Here is a 26,851-nt window from a genome sequence, read left to right as displayed (position 1 = left end):
TGGGGTCAAATCAGAAACCAGGATGACTTCTCTAAATCAGTGACGTCCCTGGAAAATAGGCATACTTGGAGGGTCTGCTCTCCAGCATTTCTCCAATGAAAATAGGGAGTCCTATTCAATTACAGACCCTCCAAGTTTCCCTATTTTCCAGTGGCGGACCCAGATTTACAGAAGCCGTCCCTGTTTCCGATTTGATCCTGGAATGACCCACTTTTCCTTAGGACTTCCCTATTTTCATTGGAGAAATGTTGGTGTGTATGCAATTAGTAGTAGTAGTAGTATTTTATCTATACTCCGCCCATCTGAATTGCCCCAGCCACTCTGAGCAGCTTCCAACATAGGATAAAAACATAATAAAAAATTAAATACTTAAAAAAAACCTTCCCTATACAGGGCTGCCTTCAGATGTCTTCTAAAGGTTGTATAGGTACTTCTCTCCTTGGCTTGGGGGGGGGGGGTCACATAAACATACCCCCCCCCCAACATTTCTCTGATGAAAATAGGGACATCCTAAGGAAAAGCAAGATATTTTGGGATCAAATCAGAAACTGGGACAGCTTCTGTAAATCCAGGACTGTCCCTGGAAAATAGGCACACTTAGAGGGTTTGCAGATTTTCCACTTCTCCATAACTCTGAGGGTTAAGCAAAATGGGGGGGGGGGAATCCTGGTTCAGTGTTAAAGTCCAAAAGTCTGCATTCTCATGCATTATGAGAGCAGTATATAGCAGATTAGCCTGAGGTAAGGAACCCTCTTCAGCTTGGGGCCATATTCTGTTATGGGGAGGCTTCTGAGAGCCATTACCAGTGGTGGGCACAGCCAAAGGCAAAAGTGGGCAGAACGATGAATCGTTTCTACATAACGCATCATACATCCTTCTGGATCCTTCATCCAGACAAGCAAGAGGCATGAGCAGAGCTCAGGCAGATATTCCAACCATGCAAAAATATCTGGAGTGCAATACAGGGTCAGTAAGGGACAGGGATAGTTTGGTGGGCCAAATAGGACTGCATCCAGCCCCTCCACCTGAGGCTCTCCACCCCTGCCTTGAATAGGCTCACATAGGCAATAGGCGGGTTTCAGGTTATACCCAGGAATACTGGGATAGATTCACACGACTGGTACCTCATTTCTGAAAACACAAAATCCAGCAGTTCTTTAGATTTAGCAGCTCCCCTATTATTTTTCTTTGCACACGCAGAGCCAGAAGCCACCTGTTGCATAAACTTACGAAGTGGCTGGTGAAGACAGGGAGGAAGTGATAGCAAGACTAGTCTTGCACAAGAAATAGCTTCAACGTTCATTACATGTTACCTCTTCTTAGTACCCTCCAATTGTAAAAGAATTGAAAGGATGCATTTAAAAATCTTAAAATTTAAAACTCGTGTGGAGATTGATCACTGGCTTAACGCTACTTGGTTGTCTCGAGTTCACCCACTGACAAACACAAAATTGCTGCCATGTAATGTGTAAAACAGATCCCTCTGGTTTGTTCTGCTCATTTTAATGCATACAAGAATTCAAGGAAATCACAGGTTGCTTGTCCTTTCCATTTCTGTTGTTATTTGATTTCCCCATTCCCCATTGCTTTAAATAGGAAGGGCAAATATTGCAACTCGTGCACAGTGCCTTTGTTTCTTCCCACAGCAAAGATGGTCACTGCTCTTCAAGAAAGCTGTTTTAGGGCCTCAGCGAAGGTAAACTTTGTAGCTTTACCATCCCAAAGATGGTTCATATAATTTCCTTTGGGGGAAAATTATAATAATGAAATTCAGAGACGAAGAGAGGAATTTCAAAGAAGTGTGAAGATGCTGATAAGTGTGCTAATGGGCCAAAAACCTTAGAAATTACAAGGCACCTGGTCTACATTCCATCATGATGTACCAGTAAAACAACCATTAACATAGTCATAGTGTATTCACAACAACCATTCACCGCAACCCCAGAGTCGGACACGACTGGACCTAATGGTCAGGGGTCCCTTTACCTTTACCTTTTTATTCACATATAGCTTAAGACTATAAACATGCACACTTTCCATTTGTCTTTCAGCCCCAGTCTTCTTTCATGGAAAATTGAAGGAAATTTATGGAGGCAGTGGCTTCCTAGCTGTACAACTCTCTGTTTCCCCTATATGGTTTTATTTGTTTTAGAGAAAATGACATACATTAATAGTGTTAGGCTGCAGAGGGGCTGGGGTTCACAGATATAGACAGAAAGAGCAACACAAGATTGGGAGCAGAAAGGTACGTACTGGGGCTGAGGTGGCACAAGTCAGCAAGTGAAATGGGAAGAGTTCTCCATTTGTTTATTTACTGAACATTTATAATCCTCCCTTCTAGTGTAAATACAACACTCAGAGCGCTCTGAGTAACATTGATCGGTGAGCATGCCAAGTACTCACCTTTGTAATACGTAAGCTGAGTTTTGAAATGAATGAAAACCTTATAAATTTATTACCAGATTGAATCTTGGCATCTCCTGTTCCATTTTCTATTCCAAAATAGAAAAACTCTTAAATCTATTGGTGTTCAGGTTATATCTATCCTTTCCAAAATCAATAAAGAATAAATTATATCTAAAAAGCTGTACTTTGTGTTTGCTTTGCGGGCTTTACTTTTGGTCCAATATACACAAACCTGCACCCCCCAGTTTAAGATAAGCTATACAAGGAGTTGATTATCAGAACAAAGCACTAAGGATTTTATGTCGTGGACAAGGAAAAAACAAAATATAGAAAGGAGAATCCCCTGGATGGCAAATCCAGGTTTAGGACATCTGATGGGAGGGCGTTCCACAGGGCAGGTGCCACCACCGAGAAGGCCCTCTGCCTGGTTCCCTGTAACCTCATTCTCACAGTGAGGGAACCACCAGAAGGCCCTCAGCGCTGGACCTCAGTGAACGATGAGGGTGGAGATGCTACTTCAGGTATACTAGGCCGAGGCTGTTTAGGGCTTTAAAGGTCAGCACCAACACTTTGAATTGTGCTCGGAAACATACTGGGAGCCAATGTAGGTGTTTCAGGACCAGTGTTATGTGGTCTCGGCGGCCACTCCCAGTCACCAATCTAGCTGCCGCATTCTGGATTAGTTGTAGTTTCTGAGTCACTTTCAAAGGTAGCCCCATGTAGAGCGCATTGCAGTAGTCCAAGCAGGAGATTACCAGAGCACGCACCACTCTTGCAAGACAAGTCCGCGGGCAGGTAGGATCTCAGCCTGCATACCAGATGGAGCTGGTACAACAGCTGCCCTGTACACAAAATTGACCTGCGCCTCCATGGACAGCTGTGAGTCCAAAATGACTCCCAGGCTGCGCACCTGAACCTTCAGGGGCACAGTTGCCCCATTCAGGACCAGGGAGTCCTGAGGTTTTATTTTGCCACATTACCTACAAAGCAACACTATGTATTTAAGGAAGCCTGACGAAAACGTTTTAGGAGCAGCAGCGAGCGAGCTATTACACTGAGAGTGCGAGAGAGATTCTCACAATAGGTAGTGCCCAGCAGTAACACATTCTGAAACCAAACCAGAGCTCATCTTTTTTTCTTCTTCCTCTTGTACATAACTACATGGACTGGAAATAAAAAAAACCATAGTGTGTAGGCTTCCTATGAAGGAATTTGCATGGGAGAAAAAGGTCAGAGGACGAGGAAGAGCCGAAGAAAATATCACTAATGCAATATCCTGCCTTCTGTTTCCTAACTTAGCCAGATGGACCTTCAATGCCATGTGAACATGACCTGGACAAAAGGGATTCATGCAAAAACCCCTGAAGGATGTAACTGCCTCCTGTTTGAACCAAGTTTCTGGACAACTGAATGAACTTCACCAAGAATTCTAAAGATTCTGAGTCAATCCAGAAACAGGTTGTAAAGCAGAATTAACTAAGGCTGCAGCATACATGAGCATAGTGGTTATTGGTTGCTTCACCTCAACTGTGATAAGTATTTCCTCTTCTATTATCTTTCTGTTTAGGTAACCTACTCCCTACAGTAAGCATGAGAAAGAAACAAGTGTTCACCTCCTCAAAAACTGCAGAAAATCTACCTGGCATACTCACTACTGATCACTGTTTGCCAGTAGTGTGCTAACACTTAACAACTCATAATCAATAATGCTATACAGGGCTGCGTTGCTGTTGTGTGAAACACTTCTGCTAAAATTTTAATTGCGGTACCTAACAGCAGTTTATTCATCCATGCAGTATTAAGAGTATCTGTAAATTGGAATGTTTCCTTTGTTTTACGTCACCTAGGATGAGAGGAAATGTAGACACAGATTCTCATGCCTCTTATATTCTCTTGTCCTGGGAACATGTGAGTTCAATATTAACTTATCCTGCAGCAATAAAAGGGGGAGGATTGAAAAGTGCATACTCCTAGACACTGGTAACTTGGAGCTACGTTACATGAGCTCAACCAAGGGCTCAAACACACACCTGGTGGAATTTTTCCACACCATATCCTATGCTACACATTCTAAACAGGTTTTAGAAATTGTGTTTCAAAAAAGGCTTCTATATAGTACATCATTATTTAAGAGAAGGTTGAATCTCCCATTGGTGCATAAAACTTGCTGCACATTTTAGTCCTGGGCATTATATATGAAAATAATGCCGAAGGTGGATGACCAAGAGGCATAATCAGCCATACTTGCTCCAGAATACCTTTGCACCTCATTTCAACTTTCCTTCACCCCTCCTTTCCACTCCCTCCCGCTTTTGGGAATTCCCAAGTTGTTTCCAAATTGTGCCCTGTATCTGACCAAATGTATATGTCAAAGAAAGTAAAATAAAAAATGATCCTATCCATTTCTCACTCTGAGGTGCTTTTAAGGAAGCAGAGGATAAAAAGTGTACAGATAAAATAGCAAGTTGAGAAAATCATAAATGTTGCTGGGCTACAAATCTCATCAACCCCAGCCAGGGCTGATGACAGATTACATCACAAAACATCTGGAAGTCACCAGATTGGGCGGTGGATTCCCAGGAGATCCATCTGGATCCTACCTTGATGATTTTTCATAATTGCCAGAAGACTGTTGTTTCAACAGGCCCCCTCCCCCAAATCTGAGGATTTCTTTATTTTCATCTTCTGCCCCATGCTCTTTAGCTCATTTTTGTTTCAAAATAATAATCATAAGTAAATAGAAAATTTGCATTTTTTAATGTCACATTGAATTTTAGTACAGTTCAATCCAAGAGAGAAAAAACTGACAGACACAGTAATGAGTACAGGATTATATATATATTACAATATGCGTTGTTATAATACAATTGTGGCTGCATGGTAAAAATTAACTTGAGGACTGATGGAATCCGATCTCATTTGAACAGCTGTCAGGAACAGAGCACTAAATGCATTTCCAAAATAAGCACTAATATTTAATTTCAACACCTTAAAAACAGCATTAGACCTTGGCCTTTTTCTTTAAAAAAAAAAAAGTTAACACCTAGCTAGCTAAGTAACTGAAAAGTTTTGGATATAGAATGCTTTCTGCAGGCTTTCATACAGTAGAGGGATAATTATTCCTACAACAATACACATGGCTAAAATCCATGTTGAATGTGAAATAGGCGATGTCCAGTAACAACTTGTTCTAGGGAACTGTGTTCTAGAAGCTGCCCTTTTGCACGAAAGCAAAGCAACACGTGATCACCGGATGCAAAAAAAAAAATTCTCAAATTGTTTTTAATTGAACTGAAAACTATAGGCATGTCATCATTATAAAAAAAATATGTCTAAATATATCAGAAGCTCTCAACATTTTCAGCTACACTGATTTTTTTGTAACCTTTTAAAGGAGAAACAAAAGGACAAAGTAAAATGGTCAATTAGCTAAGCCTGTGTTCTAATCAAACTACGTACAGTGATTTTCAACAGCAAATGCCCATGCTGACTGGGTGACTTTAACAATTCCGAATACCTTTGCAATCACTTTTATTTTGTATACAAGGACACCGAAAGGATCCAGCTTTGCAACCTTCATTTTAGGCATTCTGCATTTCTTTCCCGATCTTGTAGCTAAGGATCTTGTTCCAGTCAATCTTTGTGCGAGTAACTGGCAGTTGTCGTCGTAAGGCCTTGAAAGTAGTGTCCGACATAGTTTGATAATTTTCACTGATAGCAGTCTGTTCACGGAAAAGGTAGAACATGTAGATTATAGAAATACACAGTTTGATGTGAAAACAGATATAACAAGAACTAACCTGCAAAAACTAAACCAGCCCACATCTGACGGAACTTATTTCGACGTCAATATCAGAAACAAGTGTGCTTCAGATGGTGTAATTAAATATGGATAACATAATTAGCTAGAAATCTTACTTTTGACATCCTTCAACTATGGAAGGCACCAAAAAAAATACAGAGGGGGAGCATATTCCCCTAAAAAATTCACACCCGTTTACTGGCTTTTATGAATTAATTACACATGCCCTTGCTGTGTTAAACTGAATTGGTTTCATCACATATAAAAGAGGGAGGGGGAAGAGAACAGATCCAAGCAATTCCTTACTCTTAACTCCTCAATCCATTCTAGGAAAAGGAAGCACAATGTCTGGGGTGAACAGGTTCATTTCCCTTCAACAAAACTAGCTGTATTCTAAATGGGTATGGCCAAAAAGTAAATTTTGAAATTAGTGGCAGACTATACAATGTTTTCAGTTCAGAGGTCTGATTTAAGATAAGCATCTTCTACAACCACATATATTTATTTAAAAATAGAAACAACCTTATCCATAGTTAGGCTTTAAAAAGTAGGAAGGCCCCATAATAACGCCCATTACTTGAAGTAAGTGGCCTTTTGAATGTTATGTATTTGAACTCACATTCTGAAATCCTCGGGAAAAGGGTGTATATGCGTTTATTAAGTGGGTAGAGAAAGGTACATACCCAGCAAAGCTTTGCCCTTTCTCTGCCACTAAGGATTTCAGATTCTGAATATTTCCACCCATTTTCTGGCTGCTCCTGAACACATATTGTAGTGAGAACATTGTCAAAAAGATTCAGGAAAGTAACTATATTGTATATTGCAGACTTATTGTATACCTGGTATTCATTTTCTGCAGCCTCTACGATCTTTACAAATTCCTTTGCTGTTTGGGCTTCATTCTAGGGTAAAGGAGAAATTTTTAAATATTGCACTGAAACAATCATCTCCCAAAGACAGTCATTTCAGACATTATAATGAATATAAACAATTACAGAGGTCCCCCCCCCACTATTCAAAGGCTTACACATTCTCTGTGAGCTTTGCAACAAGCCTGTAACCTGTCAGCATTATCTGCAAAACACAGGTGTCATCATCCCTTGAGTTTTTTTTACTGGTGACTTACAAGCTCAGTACTAATTCCTATGCTTTCTCATCTTGTCAGAAGTGGAGCTTGCGGGACTTTCTGCAGTTTCTAAACTTCCCTTCTGGAAGCGAGTCAAGAATCTTTTTCAGACACATCAGAGAAGAGAAGGGAAGCTCAAGTCAACTACGGTTTCTGTTCCCCAGCTTATTGTCACTCAGAGGACAGCTCTATGCAGATTGTCAACTCTCTTACTGAGGTTTCAGGGATCCAACACTCATTAAAGCTCCATTTTTTGAGCTCATAAACAAGAAGCCAACTGCCCCTTCTGCACTACGTATTAGAATGCATACATTTAACATAGAAGGCTAGAGCTGGGTTTAGGCAGATTGTGTATTGAGATTCTACTCTTTGATCTGCCAAGCAAGAGCCTGATTATGTACTTTGCACCAACATAGGACCATGCACTATCTGGAAAATAGTAAAGATACAGAAAGAGTATTGACACAAGTGTCACAGCTGACCATGGTACTTTAGCACAGCTCTCACTCTGTTTGAGAGATTTGCTCAGTTTTCCAGCAAGGCTCCTGAAGCAGCTATGACTTAAACTCAATACTAAGGCTCTAGAACAAGCTTCCTCAACCTCGGCCCTCCAGATGTTTTTGGCATACAACTCCTATGATCCCTAGCTAGCAGGACCAGTGGTCAGGGATGATGGGAATTGTAGTCTCAAAACATCTGGAGGGCTGAGACTGAGGAAGCCTGCTCTAAAAGCTGTAAATTCCACTAACGTTGCTCCTCTAATTGCCATGGTTCCAAATCAAATGGATTTGATTTGTGTCTTCAATTCACAGCATTCTTAACAGACCAAAGTCTTGTTACTTGGCCTAGCTTTTCATCAAAATGAAGCCATCCGAGAAGCCATTTAATTTCCCGAACATGAATTCCTGTACAGAAAATAGTTGCTCCATCAAATATTGTGCAGGTACGAACCAAAAAACACTAATATATCTAGTTCCGCATACTGAAGTGGGCATTATATTTCGTTTCTCAAACAGAGCACCCCATTCTTCATGGCAAACTGTTGTTGTTTTCTATTTTAAAAAATGGGGCTTTCAAAACCAGTTGTAATAGGGTGTTGGGGTCTGATGCTATTTTTAAAAAGTGCAATGTTTTGAACAAATGTGCAGCTGCTCATTACGATTTGGTGCAGAGGGCCGAGGGGAATCCTTGAAAACCAGGTGGGGGCACCTTCCACAAGAATAACTCGCACACATAGAAAGTGCCATCACCTGTTTTTTTGAGGACCCCTCCCTTCAACCTGCACCACCGTCTATCCTATCAAGCAGAGCCCCCGCCCCCGGGAGCAAATTTTCAGGGAAAACTAGGCTTGTCACACACACATTTAACTCTGGATTCAACCTTATGCGACTAATTAAAAATGTTTCCTACAAAAGAAAGATACTCACAGTCACTGTTAGAGAATCCTGTATGTCTTTATGACTCACTAGCTGAACATTTCCATCTTCATAATAATGAACCTATATACAAAGTGTAACAGGATAAAGATCACCACATAGGGAAAAAGGCACTGTTTTAGGAAGAGTGAGCAATATTACAACCCATTCAAAATGCAGTTGCGTAAGAACTAGCACTTACGGTTCTATCCAACATTGTCATTCTGCTGATGGAAGACTTCTGTCAGTAGAACAGGCAGGGAAGCCCTTTCAGTAATCCCCCCATTCCCCTGCAGTCCCTCGTGCATCTCCTAAGTCTGCTCTATAAGATCGCCTAAGCCCCTTTCCCATTCTACTGACAACAAAGCAACACAACTGGATACAACCTTTAGTAGTCTGAGGTGTTTGCATTTGTCTCTTTTCCCATTAGTTTCTGCACAGAACAGAGTGCATGTTTTATTTGAATAATATAGACTGCAGATTTAGATGTTTGCTCCTTTTGTTTCACTTCTAGTTTTTTCCCGTTTCTTTTTGAGAGGAGAGGGGAATGAGGGAAGTAAGGAGAGAGTTTTGAAACTCAAGAATACATATTTTCAGAGTGTACGGAGAGGGAGTGTAAAGGGAATATTTAAAAAAAAAAAAAAAAACCTGATATCCACAATTACTTATTTTGCCTTTATTTCTTTAGATACTTAAAAAAGTAACAATTGATTTAGCCAACTGTATAGCGGAATAAATACCTAGAACTTCAAGGTGTAGACTTTTAATTACCGTTTCGCTAATAAATCATCACTATAATGGTTATGTAACAATTTGTTTCAGCAGAACTCAAAGTACTGGTTCTCAACCATAAAGTCCTGAATAGACTGGGATTAGAATACAACTTCTTCCAAATAAATCTGCCTAGTTACTGAAATTATCACGGTGGGCCAGATGTATCCAACTTCAGGTCTTCCAGGTGCTGTTCATATTTCAAAAAACATCAGCCCCAGCCAGTATGGCCAATGATCAAGAGCCCACAAATACCTGGAGCATCACAGCTTAGTCACTACTCTTATATGTTCTCTATGGGCACTCTTGCCTTTGGCAGTGATTGGACGACTACCAAAGAGGACATTTTCCTTGGTTGTACCCTATTTATAGAAATCCATCCCTAGAAAGTTTGGCTGACACCAAGGAAATTTGGTTGACTGAGCGTAAGCTGGGTTTGTTTATTTTTAGTTCTGGACAGCAATTAGTGGTTTCCTAATGCATCTATTGCTGCTTTTGCTGTGTTTTACTGTATAGCTCTGACGCAATATGCTTTAGTATTTGATAATTTCTCTTACTTAATCCATCCCAGGAAGCCACTAATAATTTTGATTTGCTATTGTGTAATCATTTCTTTGATTTATGTTATACATTTGTAAGCTGTGTTGAATACCATCAATGGTAGAAATGAGGAATATAAACCTTAAAAAAGAAAGTGTTCTGCGAGTTACATGGGATTTATCAATCAGACACCATAAATTAGAGGCAGCCTACCTGAATTTTCAAGATACCAGCCACCTGAGTGGTTGAAGGAGTGATTGTAAACTTCCATTCTGACCGCCAACGACCATTCCTTAAATGAAATAAAACTTTAGGTAAGCAAACATGTGGTGGGGAATCAAAATACTGAGTTTCACGTCCTTTAGATTTAAAAACTATTTTGAAAAAGGATGCTTTGATGAGATATTGAAAGCAAATTCTGTAAACTGCAAAATTTAAATTGTTTGTAAACAATATGCAGAAAGTTGCAACACAATTTCCATGCACATGAGATGAAATCAATAAAACAAACCAACATGTTGAAAATACATTTTGGAAATGGATTCTTATCTAAGTAAATAAGTACTGCAAATCTGCAATTCTTATACCGGTATTTTCTCATACCTGTGTATTTTGGAAACGTATCTTACGACACTTTTCACAAACCCACTGTTTGTCTAAAATATTTTTCCAAATACATTCCCATCTTTATTTTTACAGAGTGTAATTGTGCTCAAAAGCTGAAATCTGAATACTATAGCTCAGTGTTTTTCAACCTTTTTTGGGCAAGGGCACACTTGTTTTATGAAAAAAATCACGAGGCACACCACCATTAGAAAATGTTAAAAAAATTAACTCTGTGCCTGTATTGACTATATATAAAATAATTCTCTTGAATAGGAATCAAATAAACACAATTTTTCCCACGGCACACCAGGCAACATCTCGCGGCACACTAGTGTGCCGCGGAACAGTGGTTGAAAAACACTGCTATAGCTCCATAATTCCCAAAACATTTTTTCCCTCGTAGATCACTTGAAAATTGCTGGGGGTCTTGTTGGTGAACTACTTAATAGTTTCTCTATCTGTCATAGCAACTGCAATGCTGTATGACTTTTGCTCAATGCTGTATGACTTTTGATAGTATATTTGCAGGCATACTGTGGATCACCTGAATGAAGCTTGTAGACTACTGGTTGTCCGCAGACCAGAGTTTGCAAACCCTTGCTATAACCTTAGTGCCATGAATATAGGTTCTAAACACTGAATACGCTGAAAACGGAAGTCCAATATAACTTTTAATGGGGTGAGCAAAATAAAATAGAAAAGAAACCAATTTACAGATTACCGATATGATACTTACCAAAAGTTTTTTGCTTGAAACTGATGGCTTTCTATGCATGCAATAATTGTTTGATGCCCATCAATTGTTTTTCCATACACCTTGTAACACAAATGTAAGACAGTTATGCCACGGTCTAAATTCATTTATTTATTATGTTTATATACCACCCGTATATCTGAATTCAAGCCAACAGACCAAATAATGGGTTTAACCCACCCAAGCAATTTCTAGATCCTGCCACACTTACTGTGCAAACACCACTTGGATAGTGTTCTTTCACATAGGCTCTCATTGCTGTTTCTATGGAGTTTCTCCATGACTCAATTGCATTTTCAACTTCATGAGGCTTTGGATCAGTAGCCTCCTTCCTTAAATGATCAAATTTAAAAGAGATCTTGTTTTTCGGGTCCAAAAATTTTCCGTTGCCCAAGTCACCATGTTCTGTTATTAAAACCTGTACAGAGAGTTTAAAGGTAATTGTAAAAAGACTATACAGAACACAGGTCACACCATCAAATAAAAGAATGGAACTGTAGCAAAATATTGTACCACGGCACCTTTTAATTAAATACATGGCACAGCAGCTCTATACATTACATTGGTTTTCAAATTCTACTTTGGGAATTCTAGTTTCTATGAGAAACCAGAATAGTTCAAAACTGTTACTCAAAAATTCTACATTTCATTTTATAAAGTGGTACTTTTAGAAAAGAAAGACACATTGTTCTTTTAAAAACAAAGATAAAGTTGTGGGATTGTCATTACAAAAGTGCACTGAGAAAGAGTAAACTAATATATTAAATCATTCTCTCTATCTCTGAAGTTCAGAGGTAAGTGTCTCCTCATGAGCCAATACAGCACCACACACACAAAAGGGAGGTATTAGTAACACTGATGTCTCACAACAAATGAAACTGATCTGTAGAAAACACAACTTGAAAAAAGAGACAATGCACATATTTTTTGTAAACTAAGAAATCTTTAATAAAAATATATATTTTTAAAAGGGAGGCATTAGTTGGCTAGAGGGAAACTCAAGATTTGTAGTAGTAGTAGTAAAAAGAAAGATTGAGCTGCTCAACCTTGCCTCAAAGGATTTGGGTGGGAGCTATTGCATGGAATGACACCAGCAAAGAACTGATTTCATATAGACACCATGTAACTTCTGTTGCATTAGGTTTGAGTGTGATTTTATTTTGAGAATCGTTCATAAGCTACTCTGAGAGCCTCTTGGGGCTATAAAGTGAACTATACATATTCTCTCTCTCTCTCTCTCTCTCTCTCTCTCTCTGTGTGTGTGTGTGTGTACGCACACACACACACACACACACACACGTATATGTATATGTATATATTACAAAATAACCCCCTAATGAGTCCATCCAAACACAGCCCAATGAGTACTGAGCATGCCCACCCACCATTACACCAAACTTAAATTCAACCACAGTCATACCTGATCATCATAGCCTTCTAGTTTTACTGGAGTAAACTGGTCCAAGTTATACTGTGCAAATGCACTGGAAAAGACAAAGATAGGCTTCAAGTAAAAAATTTTTTTTGCAACATTAAGAAACATCAAGCAATATAGAGTACAATTTAGAAACTAATCCTTTCCGCCTCTACCCGTTGTGCTTAATAAATTTTCAAATTGTGTTAAGGGGCTCAGAGCTTGTGTTCCTGTATAATAAAACTATGAATTTTATTAAAATAAATACAGTCTGTGCTAAGATTTGACAAAGTTAATTTTATTTGGTTAATAGATATATCTAGGTTGATTATTGGTGGAGAAATCTCATCATGTGTACAAACCTTTGGATTCCCATTGATTTTTAACACCATTCACACATTATATGCAGAATAAAATCTAATCACATACTTTTCCTGCCTCTCCACCCTTATCTACCCATGTCAGTGTGAGCCGCAGGGTTATGGATGTAGCATTGATTACACTGCCCTTTTAAGTCCAGCTGCTGCTGGCCTAGGGGCTGGGATCACTGCCCCTCCCCAAAAAAGTAATATTGAGTAGATATGTCTTATTTCTGGGAGAAGGCCTGTTTTGAATCTTTCAGAGCACCAATCAGCAAAGAACACAATGAAAAAGTGGGTGTGTGTGGCTGTTCTATCCCATCCTCACACAACCTATTAAAAGCTGCCCACAAACGCATCCATTCAGCACTAACACATTGAAAGAAGCAATAAATCAGGCATCCTCAAACTGCGGCTCTCCAGATGTTTTGGCCTACAACTCCCATGATCCCTAGCTAACAGGACCAGTGGTCAGGGATGATGGGAATTGTAGTCCAAACATATGGAGGGCCGAAGTTTGGGGATGCCTGCAATAAATGGTGGCAATACTTACTGAGCTGCTCCTTCCCTGAGAAGATTATCATTATTAAGCAGCAATCGGACATCTGAAAAATACTGAGCATTAGTACATGGTGAAAATGCTAATCGGAAAATACATGTTTTCCATGAGAGGAAGTAAGACACCACGTATGCCAGTCATGATAAAGCGTGGAAAAATACTGTCAGTTTTAGGGTACCGGCTATATTCAGAGATGGAAAATAGCAACTTCCTGGGCCCTAGCATTAAATTGGTAGGCATATAATGCTCCTGGAATTTCCCCCAAACTGGCTACAACTCTGCAATGCCAACCACAGAAGAAACAAATTGGCAAAGATTTCTAGCAGTAGCAAGTGATGTTAGAGCTACTTTATGTAATGTAACAGGGGTATCACTTGGCAAAAGTTAAGCAAAAAGTGCTGATAAGTTTTAAAATAGGAAGTGGAACTCTCTTGTCTTCTAACAGTCTTGAAATTATATTAATAGACACAGAAAGGGAAACATGGGAGCAAGCAATGTGAAGTTCCTAAGTGTAATCTTGATTTGTTTTTTCAAAAGTTTGTTTTAAAAATCCTCCATAAAGGGTAACTGAAACCATCAACATGAGAGCTAGAAAGTAGCATGAACACTCACCGTTAAAGACTTCATTGAATTCCCCCGGGGGAGCATGGATGATAAATTTCGCTGCTATGCGCACCTAAAATGGAAACAAGAAGTATATCATACAGTAATCATAGGATAGTTTTAAATGGGAGAAATCTATTTAATTCTATAATAACTTAAAAAGGTTAACTGGAAAATAACTGAACTCCAAATTACAGTACATCCTAATACCACCTGAGAATGCAAAGTCTTGTGTTAAAGAGAGATGTTTGGCTAAGTTAATTTAGAAGAGGAAGCATAAAAGAGGTGGCGCAAGATGGCTCTGCGAGGTGAAGAAATACTTCTACTGCCTGTTACGGTCAAACCAGACCAATGAATTTCCAACACAAAATAACCAGCACAAAACATTCTCAAAGGACATTCTCTAAAGACAGAATTGTAATAGAAAATGTAACAATCTGAACTTCACTGAGCATGAAAATCCCTGAGGCATAGCTGGAGGACTATCTTCTGGAATAGGAAACACAACATAGTTCTGTGAAGTCTCACCAAAACAAGGTTACATGTGTGTTTAAAAGGCATGTCCTAAATAACTGCCAGAAGCATCATCAACATATTTATTTAAAAGTATTTGTACACAGCTTAATATTTCAAAAATCTCTCTACGGCATCTTCCAAAGCAGACTGGCTTTCTGCTGGGATGTAGTGAAGCTCTGTCTCCTGACTCAATCTTGGCCAACTCTGGCTTAAGGGACGAGGTAGCATGGGCAGGTCTATAGTTGCGACTGACTTTTTGCTGCTTCAACCAATGGTTTCCTGCACTGCTACCACTCGTCATCTCTTCCATACTGAATGTCTGAACTACTGAGCTTTATGAAACGCTCAAAGCTCCTCAGAAGACAAGGACAAAAATGCATCAAGTGCATAATAGTATATTGATATTACAAGGTGTTACTCATTTGGATTTGGATTTATACAGGTCAAAATCCCAACTGACTTCAGCTTTATACAACCAAGGCTGCAATCCTCAACATTACTTGGGAACAAGTCCCACTCATTTAAATGAAATACACTTTTGAGAAGACATTTTAACATGTATGATAAAATGGCTCTAATTAAGAAAACGTTAAAAACAATTATGTTCAAACAGCTCTTTCATATATAGTAATTACTTTGCATTTAAAAAGAAATAGTTAAGATAATGGGGTGGCATTTCTAAAAACCCAAAAGTCAGTCCTGTGTTGTTTCTTCAAGAATGATATCTGGACTTTGTCACAAACATACTATTCCACCTCCTCTTGAATATTAAAAGCAGGCATGTAGGGTGTGTGTGTGTGTGTGTGTGTTTTCAAGACATATGTGAGATGACATAAACTGAAATGCTCTTCTTACCACTAGCCTTCCTGACTATGACCACAACGGAAATTGATTTGGTTTAAGGCAAAAAAACAAAACAAAACCTGGCATGTACATGCCTATATAAGGCAATGACAATGTGCACATCAGCACCATTGTGAGTTCTTGAAGTCAAGCTACAGTAGTTTAGATATGAATCAACAAAATACATGACTATCAAAAGACAGCAAGAAAAGATCTCAGGAAGATATAAACAAAATAGAACAATTTCAAGCACAGGGGTTGGCCAGATATAAACTGGGACATGGGGTGAGGGATAATGCGAACTGCAGAACTTCCAACCCATTGCCCCTGGCCTGCTATTCTTCTGTCCAGGATCATAGCAAGAAGAGGCTCTGCTAGGAGAAAAGTTGCATCCTCTTCTTGCCTTCTGATTCTTTGCATTATACTCTGCATTCTAACCATTCCCTGCTTTACAACTGAACAACATGAAATGCATGCTAACATATAGTTCATGACACCTAGCTAGGCCACCAGAGTCAACGCAGTGCGGTAAACACAATATTTGACTTGTGGGTGGTTTACAATTTCCAGTCAGTCATGAAGCTCACTGAGTTGTCTTAAGCAACTCATACCATATCAGAAAGAAAAGTGGATTAGTCCTTTTGGTGCTGCCTCCTCAAACTACTCAGAGAACAGCCAGATTACATCAACGAAATAAATTCAATCTTGAGCTGATTGGCTGCAAAACGTGTGAAATGCTGCATCTTTTGCCCATGTCTTACATTATATATGGTTGTACTAAGAACTGTAGCCTTCAGTATCTAAGAAATCCTGGATTTAGTCGTGAAGTGCATGTAACAATAAAACCCAAAGAGTCACACAAAGTAAAATGTAATCCTCATAGTTTGTGCCACCTTGTTTGGAAATCTTTTCAAAATGTAGCCTGTCAGAACTAAAGTTATTTTCCAATAAAGCCAAAAGGCACTGTTTGAAAACATCATTTTTGTCAGAGCTATGAGACACCTGTTTTGTAACCGCTGCCACAACACTTCCGGTCTGAGATCAAGCTGTTAGTAATGACTTGTAAACCTCTTAAACACTTGAGACCAAGATATATGAAGATGCACGTCTCACTATATTGTCCTTCCCAGATTTTAAGACTTTTTGGCTCTGGAGGTCAACCACCCTATTATGACATCACGATTGGCATGTGGGTTGTCCCACATACCTGGCAAAATCCCTTGTGCAGTGTTCCCAAATGTCAGCCAGCCTGGGAACCACAGTGCAAGTGGCACTGCCAGCCCTATCCATGGCGCTTTAAGAAGGACTAAGTATAGGGCCAGGAACTGCTTCTTTCTTTCCTTCTCATCAGCTGGCGGGGAGCTGCATGTTGCAAGCACTAGCTATGCAAAGGAGAAGTCCCTCGCACAGCAGATGCCTTCAGAAAATGGGAACAGGTGCATACAACCAAACTGAGCAGGATTTAACCCCGCTTGGGGTTAAATCCTGCTGTTCCTTTGCTGGGAAAAGGTGTGCACACCCAACACAGAATTAAACGTCAGCCTCCCACCATTATAAATTACACCAACAGATTGACAGGTGGGTGCGATGTGAGGGGAAATGGTTTGACAGGTCAAGATTGGCCTGTGGACTGGAAGTTCCCTTCCCGTTTGAAGATCATCTGGGGAGGCTCTTCTTTGTGTCCCACTTCTAGGAGTCACTCATTTTGTGGGGATGCAGGAAAGGACTTTCTCATGGTGGTACCCTGACTGTCCTCCCCTCTGAGATATCACTGGTGCTGCCAACTATTTTTTATGTTTTGATATCAAGTTAAAACATGGTTATTTTCTTGGGTATTTGTGGGTCATTAATTTTCAGCTCAGACTTAAATAAAAATCCAATATGCAGTGTAATATAGCCATTGTTTTAGCTGCTCAGTTTCCTTATTGTATTGTTGTTTTAAATTTAATTTTACCGAACCATGACCTGAGATGTGTGATGGAAGAAATTATTAAATACGTCAACAAAATAAAAAGCAATGGTCAAGAACTGGAGGGTCAGTGATACAATAAACTATACTAAAATTTTACATTTGCAGTTTGTTCAGTTATGTTAAGGTACCCTATATATCTTCCAAGCTCATACAATTGTCAGATTCAACATGGGACAGGTGGGTTACAACCCACAGAATTTCAGCAAGTATAGCTCTGGAGTGCTACAGTGGTAGAAATTCTCCCTTCCTAAAAGCACATGGACCATCTCACATTAAATATGACAACCTTACATAGCAAATACACCAGCAATATAAATCTTCTTCGTATCTGAAGAAGTGTGCATGCACATGAAAGCTTATACCAAGAACAAACTTGGTTGGTCTCTAAGGTGCTACTGGACAATATTTTAATTTTTTTAAAATATATTTTGACAACACGGCTACCTACCTGAATCTAGAACCAGCAATATAGTTAACCATTTACAGTGGTACCTCGGGTTGAGAACTTAATTCGCTCCGAAGGTCCGTTCTTAACCTGAAACTGTTCTTAATCTGAAGTACCACTTTAGCTAATGGGACCTCCCACTGCCGCTGCACCACCAGAGCATGATTTCTGTTCTTATCCTGAAGCATTATTTCTGGGTTAGTGGAGTTCTTAACCTGAAGCGTATGTAACCTGAAGCGTATGTAACCCGAGGTACCACTGTATCTCTATCAGCCCCCTTTTTATAGCACTTCTCCTCCCCCTGCCATGCTTGCCATGTTCCATTTATTCAGATAATACTTTAAACCGAAACACAGAAGACTTGAAATAGTACCTGTCCTAGTAACCAAATAGTTTGCTCCAGTCAACAATCTGGAAATGGATTCTGAAAAGGATCAAATAGCAGTGCTTGCAAGAAAATGTGTAATGGTGTTTCCAAAGGAAGAATGCTCTATGACAGACACTTATAAATTCCTGGGAATCATGGAACAGACCTTGAGAAAATGTAATTGCTGCAGTCTTTGAATAAGCAGTGTTTTTCAAACTATATCCATTTCCAAGAAACCCTGCGATTCCTCAGTAAGATCATTTATGGAAAATGAGATTTCCTGGAAGGCAATTTGCCCATCCTGACCAATCCTTCCCTTCATATCCCTTGAGTGGATATGCTGATGGAAGATATGCAAAGGTTCCTAACTATGGTATCTGCAAAGTGTAGGATTCTTTAAGTCTATAGCACTGGCAACATGCCAAGTAAAAACATGGTATGCATGTTTCACCTTGATTTTGGTCACTGTCAAGTTTCCTACAACAGGGTGCACAACTCATGAAGGAAAGAAGTCCCAAGTGGAGAACATCCAGCCCACATACCTCATTAGGCTCACCAGGCCTCCCAATCTGGCCTGCAGAATCATTTTCCTTCCACAATACCCACTTGTTGATTGCCTGACATAAAGACGTCAAGTGGGGGATGACTATGAATAAACAATCAGAAGCCTTAGAATGCACTCCTGATGATTTATAAGCATGATTTCCCTTTAGTGCTATTTAGATTTGGCACCAAATGTGCTGCTTTTGGTAGTTATCATATCCATTCGGAAGCTCTGAAGTGGCTGGTGCTGGATTCACTCAGGAGCACTCTACAATTTAAGGTGTAAAAGTGTTCAAGAACAGAAATACAGTGGTACCTTGGGTTACGAATTTAATTCATTCCGGAGATCCGTTCTTAACCCGAAACCGTTCTTAACCTGAGGTGCGCTTTTGCTAATGGGGCCTCCAACTGCCACCGGCGCGTGATTTGCATTCTCATCCTGGGGCAAAGTTCTCAACATGAGGTACTACTTCCGGGTTAGCGCAGTTTGTAACCCAAAGTGTTTGTAACCCGAAGCGTTTGTAACCCAATGTCAGGTCCGCAAGGGGGTTGCTCACGAGTAACGACAAAGTCTGCCTTGTCTTTCAACAGTTTTATTGTGTAAAACTATTTACAGTGCGGAGCTACCTAAAAACATGACTGCCTAGTCGCTCAAAGAATCCGGAAGTGCCTGCTTTCTGCTACGACCCCATAGGAATTTTGGCACCCTTAAGTGCCGCCCCCTCTGCGCAGCTCAGGCAACAGAAGTGGCGTTTCCCCCTCAGAGGAGGTCTGCCGGATGGTGCTGGGTCTCTGAGCAACATCCTGGAGCCTGCACTCCACCTGGCTGCCTGAGGATAACTCCTCCTCCCCAGGGAGGTGCTGGACGAACCGCTGGGAGACGTATCACTAGATAGGAGTGGCTGGGGCTGCCTGTACTCACTGCGACCTTGCCTGGCCGCGGAGGGCAGATCCCTGACACCCAAGGTACCACTGGACTTCCAAGAAGGATTTTGTACAGCCTCTACATGGTAGTCCCAATACATGGAATTCTGAGATTGTAATCAAAGTGCCTGTGTGAATAACCCTTACGTGAAAAGTATTTATAGGGGCACTATTTTGATTCCCTCAAATAAACAAACAAGCCCTCCACAATTTAATCCTGGTTTACAGGGCGCAAGCAAGGTGTGGTCTTCCAGTTCAGATGTAATCACACAGCTATCATTTCTGAAAACCAGGAAGTTATTCATTAAGCCAAATGTGAAAATGGAGAGAAGGTATATAGGATTTGCTCCTGATCCTCCCAAACAAATCTTGGTTATGCCTGAACCAAGCCAGTGAAATCTGATGAGGCAGGAAAATTTAGTATACAATCAAAGTCGTGCCCCGAATTTGGAAAAACAGGAAGTTCCTCAAATTCTTTCCATCAAGCACACCCTTAACTATTGCTCAATGCATCTGCATTTCCCCTTTTAAAGAAGTGTACAGCGAAGACAGCTTATGGTATTCTAAGGTAAATGAATGGAAGAAAGTTCACAGAAGAGAAGTCTCCAGTCTCCTTGCCTCTGCAGCTGCCTTTATCCTCCCGAATAGCCTCTCCCAGAGAGTGATGGGAGTGGCTTTCCAGAACCATGTGTCATACAAACAGACCACCAAGTTAGAGCACTGGTTCACCTAGCTCAATATTTTCTAGAGTGACTGGCAGTGGCTCTCCAGTGTTTCTGACTGGGGGTCTCTCTCACCAGTCACTTGAGATACTGGAAGCTGAACCTGGGATTTTCTGAATGCAAAGCAGATGCTCTACTGCTGATCTACTGCCCTTCCCAAAGAAGCGACACCACTGGGCGAGAGTGAAAGGCAGTTCAGCTTCGGTCAACTCCTCAGCAGTCCCCGAGCCCCATTCATTCCGTATTGTTCAAGACCGCCCCCACCCAAGAGACTTTTCAGTGGGATGCAGGTAGGCCAAAGAAAGGTATAGGAAACCTTCTATTTTCTTTTGTTCATTTATCCTAGAATCTAAGTCAACATTTTTACACCGATAGACAAATCCACCTCAATGGTGTTCTTCTGTCTCAGCCACAGAACTTTAAATTCTGAACTAATACAGTATTTTGTTGTAGCAGGCAAAAGAACAAGCGAACTAGCCTAGAACCAGGAAAAGGAAAAATCATAATAAAGCAGTATCTCAAATGAAAACTGCCTTGTACCAGGGAGCTGGGTTCTCCAGAGCAAGCAATATAGCTTTTGAGTGCTATCATAGCCCAGTTTTCAGAGAATATCCTGTACAATGTATATCTCTACTAATTTGGAGAGAAGTCAAATACTGCTTCGCTTAATCAGTATCTTATTTCCATTTCAGCCAAGCAGAGAAATTTATAATTCAGTTTCCAAACGAAAATATACAGGGTTTAATGTGTGTGTGTTTTCTTTGTTTCTATTTATACATACAAGTACTTCCCTCATCATGCTTATGTATATACTGGAATCTTAGGTTAATAAGCAATCGCTAACTGGTCATGTTCATTTATTTATTTTTGTACTACTTCCCTGAACACAAAAAAGCAAACTAGTTGGCACTAGGGACCGTGTGATGCCAGAGCAAATGTCCAATCTTCTAGAGCAAGATTGAACTAAGAGAGACGAGAGATAATTCTGTTGTTCTGGGGTGCACTTTCTTCTTGGTGAAGTACATTTCGGGCAAGATGCGTGAGATGGTGGTGACCATGTAACTTCAGATGTGCTTTGAGGAACTGTATTATCATCTGAGCCTATTCCAATCTAGCTTCAGGCCCACTTTTGGCACCAATAGATGACCTGTGTTGGGAGAGACTAAGGGAGTGTGACCCTGTTGGTTCTCCATCTCTCAGGTGGCTTTTGATACCATCAATGGGGTATCCTCCTCAAGATGCTCAGTGATTTGGGAGTGGAAAGCACGGTGCAGTGGTGATTCACTCCTACCTTCCAGGCCATTTTGAGATAGCTGGTAGACTTCTGCTCAACCCTTTGGCAATTCTGATGTGGGGTCCCTCACGCTTTTGAACATATATATGAATCTGCTGTAGGAGGGAATTTGCCATTGGTATGACAATGACACCTAGCTCTACATCCATGCTCCAAGAATCAGGTGAGGCTGTACAAGTGCTGGACCGTTGTCTAGGGTAAGTGATGGGCTGGAGGGCTAAATAAATTAAGCTGAATCAGGTTAGAGGTGCTGTGGGCCAATGGTTATTGTACCTGGCAATAGGGAAGACTACCTATTCTTGACATGGTGCACTCTCCTTGAAAGATCAGGTACATAGCTTGGGGGCATTCATGGTTCCAGCATTTCCATTGCAGGCTCAGGTCACTTCAGTGCCTTCCTTCAATAAATTAGTTCACTAGCTATAGCCATTCATGGACTGCAATAACCTGCCGGCAGTGAACCACTCTCTGGTAGACTTTTGGTTATATTATTGTAATCCACTCTACAAGGGTCTATCCTTTAAGGTGGTCCAGGCATGACAGCTGGTGCAAAATGTGGCCACTAAAATCCTGACTGAATCACTAAGGAGGGATCGTATTAAATAAGACTTAAAGGTGCTACACTGGCTACCAACATGAAAATGAACATAAGAGAAGAGAATAAGAAGCATTACCATTGTAACGAGAACAACCTTGTGGCACTTAAAGATGTAACAGATGTAACGTGTCATAAATCTATTGCATTAAGCAAGAAATTATGAGGCAACTTCCTTTTATTTTATTCTATTCAACCTAATAAGAAGGTTGTGTCTAGCTAATAATTACTGAAAGAAAGTGATTTCTGTAAGCAGGCATTGCATTGCCTCCTTACTCAGGGCAGGGGTGCATGTAAACGGAACTACACAGCACAACTGTACTATTAGAAATTTAAGGCAACATGAAAGAATACTTTACGCAGCCAACTTTTATAATGAGTCCATCTGAGTTCAATAAGGCTAACTCTGAAGTATATGGTGCCATAGGATTGCCATTGAAGACCATGTTAGAGAAGGGAGAAGACCTCCTTGCATGTCTTGACAAGACTTGAAAACAGAACTTAAGACTGAACAAATTTCGTTTGAACTGTATGCACACAATTACCCACAGGAACTAGAATGAGTCACTTTTAGTTTCTTTTTAAAAAATTTCTCCTTGCACATCAGAATTTTCTTGTATTAAGATGCAAAGCTGTAAAAAGCTTTTCATGAACACCTACACATTTTTCTGTAGCTAGCTCTGTCTGGAAAACTTGATGATAGGAAAGTGATAGTGCAATACCTAAAGACAATGTAAACAGTGCATCATTGTCTTGTTATTCAGACCACTATCCAATAGCTCTAAAATCTCTTGCATTTTCAACTGCAGTTAATATGAGCTCAAATGGAGAGATGAAAGTGAACAAGCCACTTATGTTATGTGTTGCTGTTCCTCAGCCTGGCACTTTCTCTTGAAAATAAAAGTATGCATTTTTAAACTAAAGGGCAGGGACATCCGACTTCCAAGAGACTGCCACTTATGTTATGTGTCGCTGTTCCTCAGCCTGGCACTTTTTCTTGAAAATAAAGGTATGCGTTTTTAAACAATAGGGCAGGGACATCCAACTTCCAAGAGACTGCAATCTACTCCCACTATAAACAAACTGGCAGTGATCTATCCATTGGATTGACCAAAGTTGTTGAGCTTTTCTGGGGGTGTGTGTGAACCAAAGTTATTTTTGTGTGTGTTTTTGAAGATCAATCAGGATCACGCGATCGACCAGGATTGACAAGGGACGCCCCATGATCGACCGGTTGGACATCCCTGCTATAGGGCAGTGGAATTCAATAAAATTTATATTAATTTAAAAGAAATGAAGGAGTTCCCTCTTACAGATGTCAATTGCAAAGTACACTCACAATTACCCTTTCCAGATACTGTGGAGGATCTTCCATTTTAAGGTGCAACTTCAAATGGAAATCTAAAAGTACAGTAGAAGCAAGTGACAGACACCTGTTGTAAACATGTGCACATGCTACAAGTACACTTGCCAGAAAGATGGATCCACAAGTATGCTTGGTGGCAAATATTAGTTTGCTATCATGTAACATGTGAACCTCACCTCCCCGAAGTCACAATGAGCAGTCATATCTAAGAGTCTAAAGAGCATCTTTAAGTATGGCAAGGCTGAAAGAATGAAACCCATGAACGAAGAATCAGATGCTTCAAATCCTTCAGCTACTCAGTGCTTGGGATAAAGAAGCACAAACCACTCCAACCAACCCTTCCTCAAAACCCGATTTAACAGGACTAGGCCCTGGAATGTGCGGCAGGGGCGACAGACGGCGCCCTTTCTTCAAGCAGAGCTGTTACACCACACGCTCAAAATGAAATTAATTGATCACGCATTAATGAATCAGAAATAACCCATCCTTCTTAGGGACTATAGATAAAATGCATCAGAATTTACCGATGAACTAAACATGGAAGAGAAGGGGCAGAAGACCCACCCACTTTATAATAATAAAAAATACCGCTCCAACTGAATACAGCATGCAACCTGCATGTGCAATCTGCTCTGATGCTGCTATTATTTCTCTTCCTCCCACCCCAAGTGCTGCGACTAGATGATCCTCAGGATCCCTTCCAAATCTACAATTGCAGGGGGGGGACACCCTATGACTATTTTTCTTCCTTCCTTCCTTCCTTCCTTCCTACCTTCCTCCCTCCCTCCCTACCCCCACCCAAGTGTTGCGACTAGATCCGTGGTTCCCAATGTAGAGCACAATTTGGAAGCTTGTCTAGACCGAGTTAATGGCCTTTTAGGCTTCCTCCACGTGAATAGTTCACCTTTTGAATAATAAGAATTATAAGTCACGGGGGGGAGGGGCATCAGGATTTTAGAGATGCTTAGGTGGGGCATGGCAAAAAAAAATGGTTGGGAATCACTGGACTAGATGATCCTCAGGATCCCTTCCAACTCTACTACAATTCCAAGAAGAAGAAGAAGAAGAAGAAGAAGAAGAAGAAGAAGAAGAAGAAACACCCTATGATTACCGGGTATTTCTCTTCTTCCCCACCCCAAAAGCTCTCGGCGTGGTGGCGGGATTTGCCCTGCCCAACTCGCACCCGGAAGAGCCGGGCGGCGGGGGAAATGCCGGCCGCCGAGGAGGAGGAGGAGGAGGCGAGCCCCCTAAGCCCTCCCAACCCTTCCGCCCATCCATCAGCTCGGGCCTTCAGAGAAGGGGGGGGGAGCCGGGAGGAGGAGGAGGAGGAAGAAGAAGAAAGCAGCCGAGTGGAGGGGAGTGTCGCCCAGCAGACACCGGATCTGCCCCGCCTGCCTCGCTTCTGCTGCCGCAGCCCCTGCCCGGCGCCTGGAGCCTATTTTCAGCGCTCGCACCGTACAAGGAGCGGCGGGAAGGGCCCTCGGACAGCAGCAGAAGCAGCGCCGCCTTCCTCCCCTCGCTGCCGGGCCATCGGTTGACAAGGGCCCTATTTCCTTCCTCTTCACGGGGCCGAGGGGAAGGAAGGAAGGATGGAATTCCCCCCCCCCTCAGGTTGAGGCGCAGCAACCGCCGCCCCTCGCGACGCAGCCCCGCTTCCCCCCCCCCCCACAACCTCCAACAGGGCGACGACACCCGCCTCACCTTCTCGTCCTCGGAGAGCTGGTCTTCTAGGTCCGCCATCTTCGTTTTCTCCCCTGTCCGGCCACGAGAAGGAGGAGGAGGAGAGGGAGATGCGGCGGCGGCACCCGAATCCGCAGCAGCAGCAGTAGCGGCAAGAGGAGGAGGAGGAGGAGGAAGAGGAAGAGCGGCGACAGCAGCCAAGGCCCAGCTCTCTACCCGCCTCCGCCCCTCGCTCGAGCAGGAAGGGCGGGGCTCCGGGCGCGTCCCCGAGAGAGGCGGGGGGAGGAGGGGGAGGCGCGGGCGGGGAGGGAGGGAGGCAGGCATGCGCAGAGCGGCATCGCCGGGACGGGTACGGTCGCTTCTGCTGCTCTGGAGAAAGAACGGAACTCCTCCCCCCCTCTTGCCCTGCCAACGGGATAAGTTAACTATACGTAGAACACGTTTAATGATGTTTTTTATCTATGTTGGAAGCTGCCCACAGTGGCTGGGGAAGCCCAGTTAGGTGGGCGGGTAGTAATGATAACGATAATGATAAATGAATGAATTGGACACCTCTCTGTTTTCATTGGAGAAATGTTGGACAGTATAAAAGGGCTTCGTTGACGCTCCAGCCTCCTGGCTCTGTAGCTTTTATTCCTCACTCCCCCTCCTACACAACCCCCTAAGTTGTCAGCCTTTTGCGGTTTCAGGGTTTTTCATTTCTTACTCCTTTAATTTTTTTGCTCTTTCAGCGCTTCTTTCTCAGTGGTTGGGAACCCCAAACAGGAAGGGGCTGCTGCATACCCTCCAACATTTCTCAGATGAAAGTAGGGACGCCCTCTTCTATTATTATTATTATTATTCTCTGGGCAGCTCCCGACATATATAGAAACATAATACAGTGGTACCTTGGTTCTCGAACTTAATCCGTTCCATTCGACTCCTGAAACCGTTTAAAAACCAAGGCACGGCTTCTGATTGGTAGCAGGAGCTTCCTGAAGTCAAGCAAACGCCGCGTCGGACGTTTGGCTTCCGAAAAACTTTCACAAATCAGAACACTTCTGGGTTTGCGGTGTTTGGGAACCGATTTGTTCAACAATTAAGCCATTCGTGAACCAAGGTACCACTGTAAAACATTAAGCATTAAAGAAACTTGCCTATCCAGGGCTGCCTTCAGATGTCTTATCTCCTTGACTCAGGGATTGCATAACTCCATATCCTCCAACATTTCTCCAATGAAAATAAGGACA

At 41.5% G+C, this 26,851-nt stretch overlaps 1 protein-coding gene across 1 annotated transcript; it reads right to left on the bottom strand.

The window, feature by feature from the left end:
- Positions 1–5,140: 5,140 nt before the first annotated feature.
- CAPZA2 (capping actin protein of muscle Z-line subunit alpha 2) lies at positions 5,141–25,751 on the bottom strand. The gene is made up of 10 exons (XM_033161841.1): positions 25,644–25,751; positions 14,365–14,428; positions 13,747–13,798; positions 12,841–12,904; positions 11,632–11,838; positions 11,403–11,482; positions 10,274–10,352; positions 8,762–8,833; positions 7,048–7,110; positions 5,141–6,128 (listed from the first exon to the last, which is right to left on the bottom strand). The coding sequence occupies exons 1-10, from the start codon at positions 25,680–25,682 to the stop codon at positions 5,988–5,990; spliced, it is 861 nt and encodes a 286-aa protein (XP_033017732.1). The 5' UTR covers positions 25,683–25,751; the 3' UTR covers positions 5,141–5,987.
- Between the last annotated feature and the right edge of the window lie 1,100 nt (positions 25,752–26,851).

Source organism: Lacerta agilis, chromosome 10 (assembly GCF_009819535.1).
Source record: "Lacerta agilis isolate rLacAgi1 chromosome 10, rLacAgi1.pri, whole genome shotgun sequence".
Taxonomy (NCBI): Eukaryota; Metazoa; Chordata; class Lepidosauria; order Squamata; family Lacertidae; genus Lacerta; species Lacerta agilis.
Note: the sequence above shows the minus strand (reverse complement) of the source record. Positions and strands in the feature narration are given on the sequence as shown.